Source organism: Oncorhynchus mykiss, chromosome 2 (genome assembly GCF_013265735.2).
Source record: "Oncorhynchus mykiss isolate Arlee chromosome 2, USDA_OmykA_1.1, whole genome shotgun sequence".
Taxonomy (NCBI): Eukaryota; Metazoa; Chordata; class Actinopteri; order Salmoniformes; family Salmonidae; genus Oncorhynchus; species Oncorhynchus mykiss.
In genome coordinates this window covers 23462881-23482918 of record NC_048566.1, presented here as the reverse complement: position 1 = coordinate 23482918, position 20038 = coordinate 23462881, and the positions used below count along the sequence as shown (strand labels likewise).

Genomic DNA, 20038 nt, shown 5'->3' with positions numbered 1-20038 from the left:
TAGGTTAATATTGTGGCATATGGTAACTGCAATGTCGTTGATCCATGCTCAGTTGTATCCTATCCCAGCCATTAAACTCTGTACCTGTTTTAAAGTCACCATTGGCCTCATGGTGAAATCCCTGAGTGGTTTCCTTCCTCTCCGGCAACTGAGTAAACAAGGACAACTGTATCTTTGTAGTGACTGGGTGTATTGATACTCCATCCAAAGTGTAATTAATAACTTCACCAAGCTGAAAGGGATATATGTATATTTACCCATCTACCAATAGGTGCCCTTCTTTGTGAGGCATTAGAAAACCTGGTCTTTGTCGTTGAATCTGTGTTTGAAATGCACCGCTCGACTGAAGGGCGTTACAGATAATTGTATGTGTGGGTTAGAGAGATGAGGTAGTCATTCAAAAATAATGTTACACACTATTATTCCACACAGTGAGTCCATGCAACTTATTATGTGACTTGTTAAGCAGATTTTTACTCCTGAACTTATTTAGGCTTGCCATAACAAAGGGGTTGAATACTTACTAACTCAATTTTTTTTGATTTGTAAACATTTAAAAACATCATACCACTTTGACATTATGGGGTGTTGTGTGTAGGCCTGTGACAAAAAAATTCAGGCTGTAACAACAGATAGCTAGATACCTCACACAACATTACAAATAGGAGTAGTAGTAACCAACCCTAATCTCCCAATCTGTCTCACTTGGTTTGTCTTGTTCTATCAAATCTATATATTTCCGTATATATAGTGGAGTGATGGTGGTCAGGAGGAAATATTTATTGATATTTCCTGAATATTAATACTACCATCCATCGGTCTTCCTCCTGCCACGTTTATCCCCCTAATTCCTGAAAGTCTCCTGCATGCCAAACTTAAGTCACATCAATGGCGTACCAGGCCTAGCCACAGCCTTGGTTTGATTAGAGACTCGCTGCTCCCCCTCTGAAACAAGAGGAAGGAGCCTGTTTTTATAAAAGGACATCATGCGCCACCTGGTGGCTAAATGAAGCACGGCGGGTAAAGAAAACAGCAGTCACACAGTTGAAATGGCTGTAATGTGATTACCCAGCTCATTATGCGTCTGTGATTGCTTTTCCACAAAAGCGTTTATTTTTCCTCAACGTCTGTGGATCCGGCTCTCAGACAGCGTGCCAAATACATTTCTCAATCCATTAAACCTCATTATAGGGCTGTGCTTATGCCATTGCCCTACATTTTAATTGAAAGTAGTCAGATGTGAAATTGGGATTATTGAAATAATTGGAAGTGGGATTGTATAGGTCAACTTGTTTTCAGCCTGGAATTTTCCATACAACTTTAGGAGAATATCACTGTACGACCTGCATAGTCAGAAAATAGACCTAGTGCCAAAGTGTTTCAGACCGTTGCATGAGTCTCTCCTTTTTACCTTTCTCCCTATTGATTGTGCTATCCTTCTTCCCTCTCCTCCTCACTCCCTCTCTCCATCCTCCTTTCCACCTCTCTCCCTCTCCTCCTCTCTCCCTCTTACCCTCTCCTCCTCTCTTCTTCTGTCTACTGTACGTCTCCTCTCCCCTAAACCCTCCTTTTCCCCTCAATTTGTCTGACCCTGTTGTCTCTCTCCTCTCTCTTGTCCTAACTCCTCCCTGATGTCCTGTCTGTCCATATCGTCCGTCCATCCATCTTTCCCTCCCTATGTCTTTCTGTCTGTCTCTCCCACCGTCTGTCTGTCCGTCCATCTGTCCAACCAGATGTACCCAGCCCTACAGATCTCCCATGTGGAGGAGTCCTCCAGCCCCGTCACCATCCCAGCCTGGTGTAAGAAGGGCTGGGGCCACTGCCAGACACGCCCCTTCATCGTCATGCCCTACCGCTGCCAGGGTAAGAACCACATGTCTGCAATGTCTGCACCCTCAGCATCATCATCATCATCATTCTGATCTTCAGCATATCCCTACACAAACATCACTCAAAACATTGCACAACTTCCCTATGATCACCCACCCCATATCGGAGGATAACTTTATTATATTAATAAGTAACATCATGTCATCATTATGTTTAATACAAAGCATGTAATTTCCATGATATGGTTAAGTAGCGTTCAAATTCAGCCTCGGGGAAGTAATAATAGAAACGGACATAGTATGTCTAATAGTTCATATGAATGGATTCCATTGTCAAAGCTTTGTCAGGTCTACCAAAGGGCCAGTCTGTGTTGAATTTTAACCCACTTGTCCCCACATTTTTCCAAACATGCCACTATGCACATCTTATACCATTAGTAACCCTAACACGTAATCCAACTTGCTTTACAAAATAACAGTAATTGAAAGGAATGTAAAAAATAATTGTGACTGATGGGAACATAGTGCTCTGCCTATAATAACACTAACAGACGTTTGCCCCAATATCTACTGTATATACCTCAGCTCATTTACACCCAGATACACTCATATCCTAGCCCCGAATGATACACTCATATCCTAGCCCCGAATGATACACTCATATCCTAGCCCCGAATGATACACCCATATTCTAGCCCTGAATGATACACCCATATCCTAGCCCCGAATGATACACCCATATTCTAGCCCCGAATGATACACCCATATCCTAACCCTGAATGATACACCCGTATCCTAACCCTGAATGATACACCCGTATCCTAACCCTGAATGATACACCCATATCCTAGCCCCGAGTGCCCTATTTGTTACTCATAGACCCCAGATCCTTTACACCTCATCCCTAATACTTGCCGATCTCAGCCCTTTTACCCATTTTCCTTAGGCCTGTATTCCCCAAGTCACCAACAGTAACCTATATCCAGCTATTCACTGCACACCCCAACCCTGTTATTAGCATATCTTAGTCCTGTGACCTCTGACCTGTATACGCTAATAATTTCATAGATAAACTCATGCCAGAAAGGATTTGAATGGCCAATATACGTCCATCCAGACCCATTGTCTGTATGAGCCTTGTTTAACCCTACATTCTTAGAAAAAAGGGTTCCGAAAGGGTTCTTTGTTTGGCTGTCCCCATAGGAAAACTATTTTTGGTTCCAGGTAGAATCCTTTTGGGTTCCATGTAGAACGCTCTGTGGTTCTACATGGAACCCAAAATAGTTTTACCTGGAACCAAAATTGTTCTTTCAACCTGGAACCAAAAAGGGTCATTAAAAGGGTTCTGCTATGGGGACAGCTAAAGAAACATTTTAGGTTCTAGATAGCACCTTTTTGTCTAAGAGTGTACACCCCTTTCCTCAGATAAACAAGGGAAATCCATGTGCGTACTTATATAAAACAGGTCTACCCCCAGTGCCCAAGCCTCAATATTAATACAAACCAGGTTGACACTCGTACTTCAGACCCAATATTCTTACAGATCAGGTGTACACCTGCACATCTAACCCAATATTGATTCAAACATTTATAAAAAAACAGGTCTACTTCTGCATTTCAGCCCCAATATTCATATAAACCAGATCTACACCTGTACTTCACCTCCAATTTACATATCTGTAAAGTCTGCACCTGTGTTTGAACCCAATTAGTCAACTAAGCCAGGTCTAAATGCACCGAGGCCTGAATACCTATAAACTGTAAAACAGGTCTACCCCTGCACCTCATCTCCAGTACTCCTACAAACTAGGTCTACATCTTTGACTGAGTCCCAATACTAATATAAACCAGATCTACCCCTGCATACCGACATTGATGAGAGAGCCTATAGGGAGGAGGTCAGAGACCTGGCTGTGTGATGCCATGACAACAATCTCTCCCTCAAAGTGATCAAGACAAAGGAGATGATTGTAGACTACAGGGAAAAGAGGACCGAGCACACCCCCATTCTCATCGACGGGGCTGCAGTGGAGCAGGTTGAGAGCATCAACTTCCTTGGTGTTCACATCACCAACAAACTAACATGGTCCAAGCACACCAAGACAGTCGTGAAGAGTGCACGACAAAACCTATTCCCCCTCAGGAGACTGAAAAGATTTGGCATCGGTCCTCAAAAGGTTCTACAGCTGCACCATCGAGAGCATCACTGCCTGGTATGGCAACTGCTCGGCCTCCGACCACAAGGCACTACAGAGGATAGTGCGAACAGCCCAGTACATCACTGGGGCCAAGCTTCCTGCCATCCAGGACCTCTATACCAGACGGTGTCAGCGGAAGGCCCTAAAAATTGTCAAAGACTCCAGCCACCCTAGTCCTAAACTGTTTTCTCTGCTACCGCATGGCAAGCGGTACCGGAGTGCCAAGTCTAGGTCCAAGAGGCTTCTAAACAGCTTCTATCCCCAAGCCATAAGACTCCTGAACATCTAATCAAATGGCCACCCAGGCTATTTGCATTGCCCCCCTCTTTTACACCACTGCTACTCTCTGTTGTTATTGTCTCTGCATAGTCACTTTAATCAAATCAAATGTATTTATATAGCCCTTCGTACATCAGCTGATATCTCAAAGTGCTGTACAGAAACCCAGCCTAAAACCCCAAACAGCAAGCAATGCAGGTGTAGAAGCACGGTGGCTAGGAAAAACTCCCTAGAAAGGCCAAAACCTAGGAAGAAACCTAGAGAGGAACCAGGCTATGTGGGGTGGCCAGTCCTCTTCTGGTTGTGCCGGGTGGAGATTATAACAGAACATGGGCAAGATGTTCAAATGTTCATAAATGGCCAGCATGGTCGAATAATAATAAGGCAGAACAGTTGAAACTGGAGCAGAAGCACGGTCAGGTGGACTGGGGACAGCAAGGAGTCATCATGTCAGGTAGTCCTGGGGCATGGTCCTAGGGCTCAGGTCCTTCGAGAGAGAGAAAGAAAGAGAGAAGGAGAGAATTAGAGAACGCACACTTAGATTCACACAGGACACCAAATAGGACAGGAGAAGTACTCCAGATATAACAAACTGACCCTAGCCCCCCGACACAAACTACTGCAGCATAAATACTGGAGGCTGAGATAGGAGGGTTCAGGAGACACTGTGGCCCCATCCGAGGACACCCCCGGACAGGGCCAAACAGGAAGGATATAACCCCACCCACTTTGCCAAAGCACAGCCCCCACACCACTAGAGGGATATCTTCAACCACCAACTTACCATCCTGAGACAAGGCTGAGTATAGCCCACAAAGATCTCCGCCATGGCACAACCCAAGGGGGGGCGCCAACCCAGACAGGATGACCACATCAGTGAATCAACCCACTCAGGTGACGCACCCCTTCCAGGGACGGCATGAGAGAGCCCCAGTAAGCCAGTGACTCAGCCCCTGTAATAGGGTTAGAGGCAGAGAATCCCAGTGGAAAGAGGGGAACCGGCCAGGCAGAGACAGCAAGGGCGGTTCCTTGCTCCAGAGCCTTTCCGTTCACCTTCCTACTCCTGGGCCAGACTACACTCAATCATATGACCCACTGAAGAGATGAGTCTTCAGTAAAGACTTAAAGGTTGAGACCGAGTTTGCGTCTCTGACATGGGTAGGCAGACCGTTCCATAAAAATGGAGCTCTATCGGAGAAAGCCCTGCCTCCAGCTGTTTGCTTAGAAATTCTAGGGACAATTAGGAGGCCTGCGTCTTGTGACCGTTGCGTACGTGTAGGTATGTACGGCAGGACCAAATCAGAGAGATAGGTAGGAGCAAGCCCATGTAATGTTTTGTAGGTTAGCAGTAAAACCTTGAAATCAGCCCTTGCTTTGACAGGAAGCCAGTGTAGGGAGGCTAGCACTGGAGTAATATGATAATTTTTTGGGGTTCTAGTCAGGATTCTAGCAGCCGTATTTAGCACTAACTGAAGTTTATTTAGTGCTTTATCCGGTTAGCCGGAAAGTAGAGCATTGCAGTAGTCTAACCTAGAAGTGACAAAAGCATGGATACATTTTTCTGCATCATTTTTGGACAGAAAGTTTCTGATTTTTGCAATGTAACGTAGATGGAAAAAAGCTGTCCTTGAAATGGTCTTGATATGTTGAGAGGAATGGAAGATTCGATATAGGCCGATAGTTTTTTTATATTTTCTGGGTCAAAGTTTGGCTTTTTCAAGAGAGGCTTTATTACTGCCACTTTTAGTGAGTTTGGTACATATCCGGTGGATAGAGAGCCATTTATAATGCTCAACATAGGAGGGCCAAGCACAGGAAGCAGCTCTTTCAGTAGTTTAGTTGGAATAGGGTCCAGTATGCAGCTTGAAGGTTTAGAGGCCATGATTATTTTCATCATTGTGTCAAGAGATATAGTACTAAAACACTTGAGCGTCTCTCTTGATCCTAGGTCCTGGCAGAGTTGTGCAGACTCAGGACAATTGAGCTTTGAAGGAATACGCAGATTTAAAGACGAGTCCGTAATTTGCTTTCTAATAATCATAATCTTTTCCTCAAAGAAGTTAATGAATTTATCACTACTAAAGTGAAAGTCATCCTCTCTTGGGGAATGCTGCTTTTTAGTTAGCTTTGCGACAGTATCAAAAAGGAATTTCGGATTGTTTATTTTCCTCAATTAAGTTAGAAAAATAGGATGATCGAGCAGCAGTAAGGGCTCTTCGGTACTGCACAGTACTGTCTTTCCAAGCTAGTTGGAAGACTTCCAGTTTGGTTAATAACTCTACCTTCATGTACATATTACCTCAACTAACCGGTGCCCCCGCACATTGACTCCCACTGTATATAGTCTCGCTATTGTTATTTTACTGCTGCTCTTTAATTACTTGTTACTTTTATTTCTTATTCTTATCCATATTTTCTTAAACTACACTGTCGGTTGGGGGCCTGTAAGTAAGCATTTCACTGTATTCGGCGCATGTGACTAATAACATTTGATTTGGTTTTGAATCATACTTGACACCTGAATAATGCATAATATATGGCTTATTTGTTAATAAATACAACTTTAACTTCTCTAGAGTCTGTAAAGTACAAAATAAAAAAAAATCACTATTGTGACCGATGTAATCAAATGACTTAAATGAAAATCTGAAATTAAGCATATTTCACATTGTTCTGTCCTTGACTGACTGACTGGCTGCCTGCAGCTATTGAAAGTAGAACTGCATGCAGCAGCACACCATGGTGTTCTGGATCAATCTCCACTCCCCACCTTGTCCTCAGCTCAAATAGTGCAGAGGCACTGTAATGTTGGCATTATCTTATAATACTGAACCTTTCTAGTTCAAGTCTCTCTCTCTCTCTCTCTCTCTCTCTCTCTCTCTCTCTCGGGTTCATGAACGTTTTTGATCATTAATTTTTTTTTTATCAACCAAGGCAAGTATTAAAATATAAAATATTCTCCCTCTCATTCCATTCCCTCTCTCTCTCTCCTCTCTCTCTCTCTCCCTCTCTCACTCGCTCTCTCTCTCTCGCTCTGCAGTGGGTGAGTATGTGAGTGAAGCCCTGTTGGTTCCAGACCGATGCCGTTTCCTGCACCAGGAGCAGATGGATGTCTGTGAGAGCTACGTCTACTGGCACAACATAGCCAAGGAGGTGCGGGCGGAGCGACATTATATTAACTAAGATTATATTAGAGTTAATTAAATTATGCATAAATTATATTACATGTTCATTTTTCAATTCATTTCTTAAGTTTTAATAGGGTTTTAACACAACTAGGACTCTTTATAGAGAGTTAGCATAGACTCTATAAGACATTAAACTTGGACTTGGACTAATTGAGTCAATAACTAAACTGCAGTGTAGACTGCAGTAAAAGACTTGGGCTGGAAGCTAACTGTACCCAGCTGGGTGTAGTGTAACATACAGTACCATACTGTATCAGCAGAGAGAGTAGCTAGAGGAGTTTAATATAGGCCGGGGAGGTGAGGTAGTTTAATATAGGCCGGGGAGGTGAAGTAGTTTAATATAGGCCGGGGAGGTGAGGTGGTTTAATATAGGCCGGGGAGGTGAGGTGGTTTAATATAGGCCGGGGATGTGAGGTAGTTTAATATAGGCCGGGGAGGTGAGGTAGTTTATTATAGGCCGGGGAGGTGAGGTAGTTTAATATAGGCCGGGGAGGTTAGGTGGTTATAGGCCGGGGAGGTGAGGTAGTTTATTATAGGCCGGGGAGGTGAGGCAGTTTATTATAGGCCGGGGAGGTGAGGCAGTTTATTATAGGCCGGGGAGGTGAGGCAGTTTATTATAGGCCGGGGAGGTGAGGTAGTTTAATATAGGCCGGGGAGGTAGTTTATTATAGGCCGGGGAGGTGAGGTGGTTTATTATAGGCCGGGGAGGTAGTTTATTATAGGCCGGGGAGGTGAGGCAGTTTATTATAGGCCGGGGAGGTGAGGTAGTTTAATATAGGCCGGGGAGGTAGTTTATTATAGGCCGGGGAGGTGAGGCAGTTTATTATAGGCCGGGGAGGCGGTTTATTATAGGCCGGGGAGGTGAGGTGGTTTATTATAGGCCGGGGAGGTGAGGTAGTTTAATATAGGCCGGGGAGGTAGTTTATTATAGGCCGGGGAGGTGAGGTGGTTTATTATAGGCCGGGGAGGTAGTTTATTATAGGCCGGGGAGGTGAGGCAGTTTGTTATATGCCGGGGAGGTGAGGCAGTTTATTATAGGCCGGGGAGGTAGTTTATTATAGGCCGGGGAGGCAGTTTATTATAGGCCGGGGAGGTGAGGCAGTTTGTTATATGCCGGGGAGGCAGTTTATTATAGGCCGGGGAGGTGAGGCAGTTTATTATAGGCCAGGGAGGTGAGGCAGTTTATTATAGGCCAGGAGGTGAGGCAGTTTATGATAGGCCGGGGAGGTGAGGCAGTTTTTATAGGCCGGGGAGGTGAGGCAGTTTATTATAGGCCGGGGAGGTGAGGCAGTTTATTATAGGCCGGGGAGGTGAGGTAGTTTAATATAGGCTGGGGAGGTAGTTTATTATAGGCCGGGGAGGCGGTTTATTATAGGCCGGGGAGGTGAGGCAGTTTATTATAGGCCGGGGAGGTGAGGCAGTTTATTATAGGCCGGGGAGGTAGTTTATTATAGGCCGGGGAGGTAGTTTATTATAGGCCGGGGAGGTAGTTTATTATAGGCCGGGGAGGTGAGGCAGTTTATTATAGGCCGGGGAGGTAGTTTATTATAGGCCGGGAGGTGAGGCAGTTTATTATAGGCCGGGGAGGCAGTTTATTATAGGCCGGGGAGGCAGTTTATTATAGGCCGGGGAGGTAGTTTATTATAGGCCGGGGAGGTAGTTTATTATAGGCCGGGGAGGTAGTTTATTATAGGCCGGGGAGGTGAGGCAGTTTATTATATGCCGGGGAGGTGAGGTAGTTTATTATAGGCCCGGGGAGGTGAGGCAGTTTAATATAGGCCGGGGAGGTAGTTTATTATAGGCCGGGGAGGTAGTTTATTATAGGCCGGGGAGGTGAGGCAGTTTGTTATATGCCGGGGAGGTGAGGCAGTTTATTATAGGCCGGGGAGGTAGTTTATTATAGGCCTGGGAGGCAGTTTATTATAGGCCGGGGAGGTGAGGCAGTTTATTATAGGCCGGGGAGGCAGTTTATTATAGGCCGGGGAGGTGAGGCAGTTTGTTATATGCCGGGGAGGCAGTTTATTATAGGCCGGGGAGGTGAGGCAGTTTATTATAGGCCGGGGAGGTGAGGCAGTTTATTATAGGCCAGGGAGGTGAGGCAGTTTATTATAGGCCAGGAGGTGAGGCAGTTTATGATAGGCCGGGGAGGTGAGGCAGTTTATTATAGGCCCGGGGAGGTGAGGCAGTTTAATATAGGCCGGGGAGGTAGTTTATTATAGGCCGGGGAGGTAGTTTATTATAGGCCGGGGAGGTGAGGCAGTTTGTTATATGCCGGGGAGGTGAGGCAGTTTATTATAGGCCGGGAGGTAGTTTATTATAGGCCGGGGAGGCAGTTTATTATAGGCCGGGGAGGTGAGGCAGTTTATTATAGGCCGGGGAGGCAGTTTATTATAGGCCGGGGAGGTGAGGCAGTTTATTATAGGCCGGGGAGGTGAGGCAGTTTATTATAGGCCGGGGAGGCAGTTTATTATAGGCCAGGGAGGCAGTTTATTATAGGCCGGGGAGGTGAGGCAGTTTGTTATATGCCGGGGAGGCAGTTTATTATAGGCCGGGGAGGTGAGGCAGTTTATTATAGGCCGGGGAGGTGAGGCAGTTTATTATAGGCCAGGGAGGTGAGGCAGTTTATTATAGGCCAGGAGGTGAGGCAGTTTATGATAGGCCGGGGAGGTGAGGCAGTTTTTATAGGCTGGGGAGGTGAGGCAGTTTATTATAGGCCGGGGAGGTGAGGCAGTTTATTATAGGCCGGGGAGGTGAGGTAGTTTAATATAGGCTGGGGAGGTAGTTTATTATAGGCCGGGGAGGCGGTTTATTATAGGCCGGGGTGGTGAGGCAGTTTATTATAGGCCGGGGAGGTGAGGCAGTTTATTATAGGCCGGGGAGGTAGTTTATTATAGGCCGGGGAGGTGAGGCAGTTTATGATAGGCCGGGGAGGTGAGGCAGTTTTTATAGGCTGGGGAGGTGAGGCAGTTTATTATAGGCCGGGGAGGTGAGGCAGTTTATTATAGGCCGGGGAGGTGAGGCAGTTTATTATAGGCCAGGGAGGTGAGGCAGTTTATTATAGGCCAGGAGGTGAGGCAGTTTATGATAGGCCGGGGAGGTGAGGCAGTTTTTATAGGCTGGGGAGGTGAGGCAGTTTATTATAGGCCGGGGAGGTGAGGCAGTTTATTATAGGCCGGGGAGGTGAGGTAGTTTAATATAGGCTGGGGAGGTAGTTTATTATAGGCCGGGGAGGCGGTTTATTATAGGCCGGGGAGGTGAGGCAGTTTATTATAGGCCGGGGAGGTGAGGCAGTTTATTATAGGCCGGGGAGGTAGTTTATTATAGGCCGGGGAGGTAGTTTATTATAGGCCGGGGAGGTAGTTTATTATAGGCCGGGGAGGTGAGGCAGTTTATTATAGGCCGGGGATGTAGTTTATTATAGGCCGGGAGGTGAGGCAGTTTATTATAGGCCGGGGAGGCAGTTTATTATAGGCCGGGGAGGCAGTTTATTATAGGCCGGGGTGGTGAGGCAGTTTATTATAGGCCGGGGAGGTAGTTTATTATAGGCCGGGGAGGTGAGGCAGTTTATTATAGGCCGGGGAGGTGAGGCAGTTTATTATAGGCCGGGGAGGTAGTTTATTATAGGCCGGGGAGGTGAGGCAGTTTATTATAGGCCGGGGAGGTAGTTTATTATAGGCCGGGGAGGTAGTTTATTATAGGCCGGGGAGGCAGTTTATTATAGGCCGGGGTGGTGAGGCAGTTTATTATAGTCCGGGGAGGTAGTTTATTATAGGCCGGGGAGGTGAGGCAGTTTATTATAGGCCGGGGAGGTGAGGCAGTTCATTATAGGCCGGGGAGGTAGTTTATTATAGGCCGGGGAGGTGAGGCAGTTTATTATAGGCCGGGGAGGTAGTTTATTATAGGCCGGGGAGGTAGTTTATTATAGGCCGGGGAGGTGAGGCAGTTTATTATAGGCCGGGGATGTAGTTTATTATAGGCCGGGAGGTGAGGCAGTTTATTATAGGCCGGGTAGGCAGTTTATTATAGGCCGGGGAGGCAGTTTATTATAGGCCGGGGTGGTGAGGCAGTTTATTATAGGCCGGGGAGGTAGTTTATTATAGGCCGGGGAGGTGAGGCAGTTTATTATAGGCCGGGGAGGTGAGGCAGTTTATTATAGGCCGGGGAGGTAGTTTATTATAGGCCGGGGAGGTGAGGCAGTTTATTATAGGCCGGGGAGGTAGTTTATTATAGGCCGGGGAGGTGAGGCAGTTTATTATAGGCCGGGGAGGTAGTTTATTATAGGCCGGGGAGGTAGTTTATTATAGGCCGGGGAGGTGAGGCAGTTTATTATAGGCCGGGGATGTAGTTTATTATAGGCCGGGAGGTGAGGCAGTTTATTATAGGCCGGGGAGGCAGTTTATTATAGGCCGGGGAGGCAGTTTATTATAGGCCGGGGTGGTGAGGCAGTTTATTATAGGCCGGGGAGGTGAGGCAGTTTATTATAGGCCGGGGAGGTGAGGCAGTTTATTATAGGCCGGGGAGGTAGTTTATTATAGGCCGGGGAGGTGAGGCAGTTTATTATAGGCCGGGGAGGTAGTTTATTATAGGCCGGGGAGGTAGTTTATTATAGGCCGGGGAGGCAGTTTATTATAGGCCGGGGTGGTGAGGCAGTTTATTATAGGCCGGGGAGGTAGTTTATTATAGGCCGGGGAGGTGAGGCAGTTTATTATAGGCCGGGGAGGTGAGGCAGTTTATTATAGGCCGGGGAGGTAGTTTATTATAGGCCGGGGAGGTGAGGCAGTTTATTATAGGCCGGGGAGGTAGTTTATTATAGGCCGGGGAGGTAGTTTATTATAGGCCGGGGAGGTAGTTTATTATAGGCCGGGGAGGTAGTTTATTATAGGCCGGGGAGGTGAGGCAGTTTATTATATGCCGGGGAGGTGAGGTAGTTTATTATAGGCCCGGGGAGGTGAGGCAGTTTAATATAGGCCGGGGAGGTAGTTTATTATAGGCCGGGGAGGTAGTTTATTATAGGCCGGGGAGGTGAGGCAGTTTATTATAGGCCGGGGAGGTAGTTTATTATAGGCCGGGGAGGCAGTTTATTATAGGCCGGGAGGTGAGGCAGTTTATTATAGGCCGGGGAGGTAGTTTATTATAGGCCGGGGAGGTGAGGCAGTTTATTATAGGCCGGGGAGGTGAGGCAGTTTATTATAGGCCGGGGAGGTAGTTTATTATAGGCCGGGGAGGTGAGGCAGTTTATTATAGGCCGGGGAGGTAGTTTATTATAGGCCGGGGAGGTGAGGCAGTTTATTATAGGCCGGGGAGGTAGTTTATTATAGGCCGGGGAGGTAGTTTATTATAGGCCGGGGAGGTGAGGCAGTTTATTATAGGCCGGGGATGTAGTTTATTATAGGCCGGGAGGTGAGGCAGTTTATTATAGGCCGGGGAGGCAGTTTATTATAGGCCGGGGAGGCAGTTTATTATAGGCCGGGGTGGTGAGGCAGTTTATTATAGGCCGGGGAGGTGAGGCAGTTTATTATAGGCCGGGGAGGTGAGGCAGTTTATTATAGGCCGGGGAGGTAGTTTATTATAGGCCGGGGAGGTGAGGCAGTTTATTATAGGCCGGGGAGGTAGTTTATTATAGGCCGGGGAGGTAGTTTATTATAGGCCGGGGAGGCAGTTTATTATAGGCCGGGGTGGTGAGGCAGTTTATTATAGGCCGGGGAGGTAGTTTATTATAGGCCGGGGAGGTGAGGCAGTTTATTATAGGCCGGGGAGGTGAGGCAGTTTATTATAGGCCGGGGAGGTAGTTTATTATAGGCCGGGGAGGTGAGGCAGTTTATTATAGGCCGGGGAGGTAGTTTATTATAGGCCGGGGAGGTAGTTTATTATAGGCCGGGGAGGTAGTTTATTATAGGCCGGGGAGGTAGTTTATTATAGGCCGGGGAGGTGAGGCAGTTTATTATATGCCGGGGAGGTGAGGTAGTTTATTATAGGCCCGGGGAGGTGAGGCAGTTTAATATAGGCCGGGGAGGTAGTTTATTATAGGCCGGGGAGGTAGTTTATTATAGGCCGGGGAGGTGAGGCAGTTTATTATAGGCCGGGGAGGTAGTTTATTATAGGCCGGGGAGGCAGTTTATTATAGGCCGGGAGGTGAGGCAGTTTATTATAGGCCGGGGAGGTGAGGCAGTTTATTATAGGCCGGGGAGGTGAGGCAGTTTATTATAGGCCGGGGAAGTAAGGCAGTCTATTATAGGCCGGTGAGGCAGTTTATTATAGGCCGGGGAGGTAGTTTATTATATGCAAGAGAAGTGTGGTTGTTTATTATATGCAAGGGAGGTGAGGCGGTTTATTATATACAAGAGAGTTGAGGCGGTTTATTTTATGCAAGAAAGGGGAGGCGGTTTATTATATGCAAAGGAGGTGAGGGGGTTTATTATATGCAAGAGAAGCGAGGTGGTTTATTATATGCAAGAGAGCTGAGGTTGTTTATTATATGCAAGAGAAGCGAGGTGGTTTATTATATGCAAGAGAGCTCAGGTTGTTTATTATATGCAAGAAAGGTGAGGCAGTTTATTATATGCAAGAGAGCTGAGGTTGTTTATTATATGCAAGAGAGCTGAGGTTGTTTATTATATGCAAGAGAGCTGAGGTTGTTTATTATATGCAAGAGAGCTGAGGTTGTTTATTATATGCAAGAAAGGTGAGGTGGTTTATTATATGCAAGAGAGGTGAGGCGGTTTATTATATGCAAGAGAGCTGAGGTTGTTTATTATATGCAAGAAAGGTGAGGTGGTTTATTATATGCAAAGGAGGTGAGGTGGTTTATTATATGCAAGAGAGGTGAGGCGGTTTATTATATGCAAGAAAGGTGAGGCGGTTTATTATATGCAAGAGAGGTGAGGTTGTTTATTATATGCAAGAAAGGTGAGGCGGTTTATTATATGCAAGAGAGCTGAGGTTGTTTATTATATGCAAGAAAGGTGAGGCGGTTTATTATATGCAAGAGAGGTGAGGCGGTTTATTTTTTGCCAGAGAGCTGAGGTTGTTTATTATATGCAAGAAAGGTGAGGCGGTTTATTATATGCAAGAGAGGTGAGGCGGTTTATTTTTTGCAAGAGAGCTGAGGTTGTTTATTATATGCAAGAAAGGTGAGGTGGTTTATTATATGCAAGAGAGCTGAGGTGGTTTATTATAGGCCTGGGCGGTGAGGCGGTTTATTATAGGCCGGAGGGGTGAGGCAGTTTATTATAGGCCTGGGGGGTGAGGCGGTTTATTATAGGCCTGGGGGGTGAGGCAGTTTATTATATGCAAGAGAGGTGAGGCGGTTTATTATATGCAAAGGAGGTGAGGGGGTTTATTATATGCAAGAGAGGTGAGGCGGTTTATTTTTTGCAGGAGAGCTGAGGTTGTTTATTATATGCAAGAAAGGGGAGGCGGTTTATTATATGCAAAGGAGGTGAGGGGGTTTATTATATGCAAGAGAGGTGAGGTTGTTTATTATATGCAAGAGAGGTGAGGCGGTTTATTATATGCAAGAAAGGTGAGGTGGTTTATTATATGCAAGAGAGGTGAGGCGGTTTATTATATGCAAGAGAGCTGAGGTTGTTTATTATATGCAAGAAAGGTGAGGTGGTTTATTATATGCAAAGGAGGTGAGGTGGTTTATTATATGCAAGAAAGGTGAGGCGGTTTATTATATGCAAGAGAGGTGAGGTTGTTTATTATATGCAAGAAAGGTGAGGTGGTTTATTATATGCAAGAAAGGTGAGGCGGTTTATTATATGCAAGAGAGGTGAGGTTGTTTATTATATGCAAGAAAGGTGAGGCGGTTTATTATATGCAAGAGAGCTGAGGTTGTTTATTATATGCAAGAAAGGTGAGGCGGTTTATTATATGCAAGAGAGGTGAGGTTGTTTATTATATGCAAGAAAGGTGAGGTGGTTTATTATATGCAAGAAAGGTGAGGCGGTTTATTATATGCAAGAGAGGTGAGGTTGTTTATTATATGCAAGAAAGGTGAGGCGGTTTATTATATGCAAGAGAGCTGAGGTTGTTTATTATATGCAAGAAAGGTGAGGTGGTTTATTATAGGCCTGGGCGGTGAGGCGGTTTATTATAGGCCGGAGGGGTGAGGCAGTTTATTATAGGCCTGGGGGGTGAGGCGGTTTATTATAGGCCTGGGGGGTGAGGCGGTTTATTATAGGCCTGGGGGGGTGAGGCAGTTTATTATAGGCCGGAGGGGTGAGGCGGTTTATTATAGGCCTGGGGGGTGAGGCGGTTTATTATAGGCCGGGGAGGTGAATTAGTTTATTATAGGCCGGGAGGTGAGGTAGTTTATTATAGGCCGGGGGGTGAGGTAGTTTATTATAGGCCGGGGAAGTGAGGTGGTTTATTATAGGCCTGGGGGGTGAGGCGGTTTATTATAGGCCAGGGAGGTGAATTAGTTTATTATAGGCCGGGAGGTGAGGTAGTTTATTATAGGCCGGGGGGTGAGGTAGTTTATTATAGGCCTGGGAAGTGAGGTGGTTTATTATAGGCCGGGGAGGTGAATTAGTTTATTATAGGCCGGGAGGTGAATTAGTTTATTATAGGCCGGGAGGTGAGGTAGTTTATTATAGGCCGGGGGGTGAGGTAGTTTATTATAGGCCGGGGAAGTGAGGTGGTTTATTATAGGCCGGGGGGGTGAGGTTGTTTATTATAGGCCGGGGGGTGAGGTAGTTTATTATAGGCCGGGGGGTGAGGTAGTTTATTATAGGCCGGGAGGTGAGGTAGTTTATTATAGGCCGGGGGGTGAGGTAGTTTATTATAGGCCGGGGGGTGAGGTAGTTTATTATAGGCCGGGAGGTGAGGTAGTTTATTATAGGCCGGGGAAGTGAGGTGGTTTATTATAGGCCGGGGGGTGAGGTAGTTTATTATAGGCCGGGAGGTGAGGTAGTTTATTATAGGCCGGGGAAGTGAGGTGGTTTATTATAGGCCGGGAGGTGAGGTAGTTTATTATAGGCCGGGGGGTGAGGTAGTTTATTATAGGCCGGGGGGTGAGGTAGTTTATTATAGGCCGGGAGGTGAGGTTGTTTATTATAAGCCGGGGAAGTGAGGTGGTTTATTATAGGCCGGGGGGGTGAGGTTGTTTATTATAGGCCGGGGGGGTGAGGTAGTTTATTATAGGCCGGGGTGTGAGGTAGTTTATTATAGGCCGGGAGGTGAGGTAGTTTATTATAGGCCGGGAGGTGAGGTAGTTTATTATAGGCCGGGGAAGTGAGGTGGTTTATTATAGGCCGGGGGGGTGAGGTTGTTTATTATAAGCCGTGGAGGTGAGGTGGTTTATTAGAGGCCGGGGAGTTGAGGCAGTTTATTAGAGGCCAAGGAGGTGATGTAGGTTGTAGTTTTTATAACTCACCTTCATCATGCTGAGGATGAGGTAACTCCCTGTCGTGTTCCATTCCTCCTGCTAGTTAGTTCCCTTTGATCACAGTCACATTTCTTCTCTTTTTCTATACACCCCTGCTGTCTCTCTAGTTCACCTTCACCTCTCTAGTTCACCTTGGTCTTTTCCAACTTGATTCATGTAACATATTTTTCTCATCCTCTCTCTTTCTCTTTCAGGCCTGCACAGCAGACAGTCTGGAGCTGCATAGTTATGGGATGCTGTTGCCGTGCAGCGACCGTTTCCGTGGGGTGGAGTATGTGTGCTGCCCGGGGAGGGGCGGGTCCAGTGGCAGGGGGGAGACCGAGGGAGGGGACATTCTCCCAGCAGGACCCCAGGCCCTTAACCCTCAGGCCAAAGTCAACACAGGGTGAGTCCCATTACCCCTTCTCTCTGTGGTGATGATAATGATGATGATCGTAATGTTTGACCTCGTACCCCATTCCCAGAGTCAAAGTGACAACACCCACCACAAGCCCCTCTCCTGACACCGATGTGGACGCGGCAGACATGGAGGAGGAAGATGATGAGATGGTGGAAGAGGATGAGCAGGTGGTGGAGGAGGAGGAAGAGGAGGAGGAGGCAGTAGAAGATGAGGAGGAGGAGGAGGAGGAGGAAGAGGAGGAGGAGGAGCAGCAGCAGGAGGTTGCAGAAGCAGCAGCAGTGAAAGAGGAGTATGAGTACTCCATTGACTCTGGCCCCTACCAGGCTACTGACTACACAGACTCCTTCTACTATGAGAAAGGCCAGGGTCAGGCTGGTCGCAACCCCTCCACATCCCCACCCCAGACTAGGGGAGACAGCCGTGAGTAACCCTCTACCTTCTATCACACAGTTACATCTTTGCCCTGTCCAGAAACAATCTTTAGCCCCTACTTACCACCTCTCAACTAGATCTGAGAGTATTTAATGGGCATAAGCTTTATATGAAGTGGCGTATTAAGTAGTGTCAAGGGTTCTGTGTCTAGTCTGGATCTTTCTCACTCAATGCCAGTCTCCGTAAGGGAATAGACTGTAGTTGCTACCCTTAGAGTGGTTAACAGGGCAGTAAAAAGACTGGGTAAATGCTGACATCACTCTCCCATCTCCCACTTACTCTTACTTACTGGGGAATGAACTGTAGTGCCCAGTTAGCATCTCCAATACTTTCTCTCTCACACTCTATCTCTCTGTAATAGACTATGGATGATTACACACACACACGCATGCATGCAAGGGCACGTACACACACACACACACACTCACCATGCCTATCTGTCTGGCTGGATATAGGAGTTAGATAGGAGTGGCTGGCTGATGTATTTACAGCACTACTCGTCTCCAACTCAATAATGCTGACCACTCACCCTACTATCTGGATCAATGGCTCTCTAGCTCTCTGTCTCTCTGGGTAATGGCAGTGATTAGGATATCTTTCTGTCTCCCTCATCCTTCCCCTGTCTTTCATTCTGCTGCACTGACTGTACCTCCATCTCTCTCTCTTCTCTCCTTCTCTGTTTTCCATCCTTTATTCTCCCTCCTCTCGTTCCCCTCCTCTCCTTATCCCCCTCTCCTCCTTCTCCTCTGTAGTACCCACCCCTCACCCCACAGATGGCGTGGATGTTTACTTCGAGATGCCAGGGGACGACAGCGAACACGCCAACTTCCTGCGTGCCAAGATGGACCTGGAGGAGCGTCGAATGAAACGCATCAATGAGGTAAGGTGGGTGGAGAGGCGGGTTTGGACAGGCAACGAACCAATGAGATGAAGCCAGGCCTGCTGTGCGGTTTCCATATCTGTGATCTCCTACAGAACCCACTGTTGACAGATGGGGGCAAATTGCTCTGGGACCTGAAGTGAGGTTTTAATGCAATATTAATATAATGGGAGAATCTCAATTGAATACTCTTTATGTCCTCTTTCCTCAACTCCTTCTCAAAACCCATTGGAGGAGAAGGTCAGAGGGCGGGACCGCTGGCTTTCTCATCCAATGGGTTTTGAGAAGGTTGCGAGGAGAGAGGACGCGAGGAGTATACATTTGAGATTGTCCCACTGTTTACTTCTAGTAAACCAAGCCAAGTGGATACCCAAGAACAGACAGACTTTTTTAGTAGCTGCAGTTTGAGGCAGATATGGAGCATTTCAAATATCAGAATGGTCCTCGTGGATTCCTGTCTGAGGAAATTAGTACTTGGCTCTGAGTGTGTTTGTGAATGACGTTAACGCACGTTGCCTTTTCAGATCATGAAGGAATGGGCTGAGGCTGACAACCAGTCCAAGAACCTGCCCAAGTCTGACCGCCAGGCCCTTAATGAGGTAAGAAGATGGAATAGGAAGAGGAGGGGATGGAAGAAAGGAGAACATATGGGAGATGGACACTCATACACCTATTAACACAACAATGATCCCCTCTCCTCTGCCCCCAGCATTTCCAGTCTGTGTTGCAGACTCTGGAGGAGCAGGTGGCAGGGGAGAGACAGAGGCTGGTGGAGACCCATCTGGCCCGCGTGGTGGCCACCCTCAACAACAACCGCAGACTGGCCTTGGAGAGCTACCTGACCGCCGTGCAGGCAGAGCCCCCTCAGGTCCGCAGACAGCAGGGGCAGCAGGGATATCTACATTTTGTTAGGCAGAGAGCATGACTGTACAGATCTGCACCGCTGCTGGGTTTCACACTCAACAGGTTCCCCTGTGTATCAAGAATGGTCCACCACCCAAAGGACATCCAGACAACTTGACACAACTGTGGAACGCATTGGAGTCAACATGGGCCAGCATCCCTGTGGAATGCTTTCGACACCTTGTAGTGTCCATGCCCCGACGAATTGAGGCTGTTCTGAGGGCAAAGGGAGGGGTGCAACTCAATATTAGGAAGGTGTTCCTTATGTTTGGTATACTCAGTGTATATTTGTTAGGCAGAGAGTATGAGTGGACTGTAGTGTATTGATCATTTCTACCACACCTTCTCCACCCGCTCCATTCTCTGACTATAATATCACTCTCCTCTCAACAGCCGGAGCGGGTGCTGCAGGCTCTGAAGCGATACATGGCAGCAGAGCAGAAGGACCGCAGACACACTCTGAGACACTACCAGCACATTGAGGCCGTCGACCCCCAGAAGGCTGAGCAGATGAAGTTCCAGGTGTGAAATGAAAATA

General features: G+C 47.0%; 1 protein-coding gene across 3 annotated transcripts in view; it reads left to right on the top strand.

Moving 5' to 3' along the window:
* The window catches only part of LOC110538151 (amyloid-like protein 1), a 63729-nt gene that overhangs the window by 37550 nt on the left and 6141 nt on the right, over positions 1-20038 (top strand). For all 3 annotated transcript variants that reach the window (XM_036942710.1, XM_036942704.1, XM_036942697.1), the window contains exons 3-10: positions 1734-1863; positions 7347-7459; positions 17080-17270; positions 17350-17705; positions 18470-18597; positions 19122-19196; positions 19307-19465; positions 19894-20022. In XM_036942710.1, the coding sequence (XP_036798605.1) occupies positions 1734-1863; positions 7347-7459; positions 17080-17270; positions 17350-17705; positions 18470-18597; positions 19122-19196; positions 19307-19465; positions 19894-20022 (1281 nt within the window). The remainder of the gene's footprint in view (positions 1-1733; positions 1864-7346; positions 7460-17079; positions 17271-17349; positions 17706-18469; positions 18598-19121; positions 19197-19306; positions 19466-19893; positions 20023-20038) is intronic.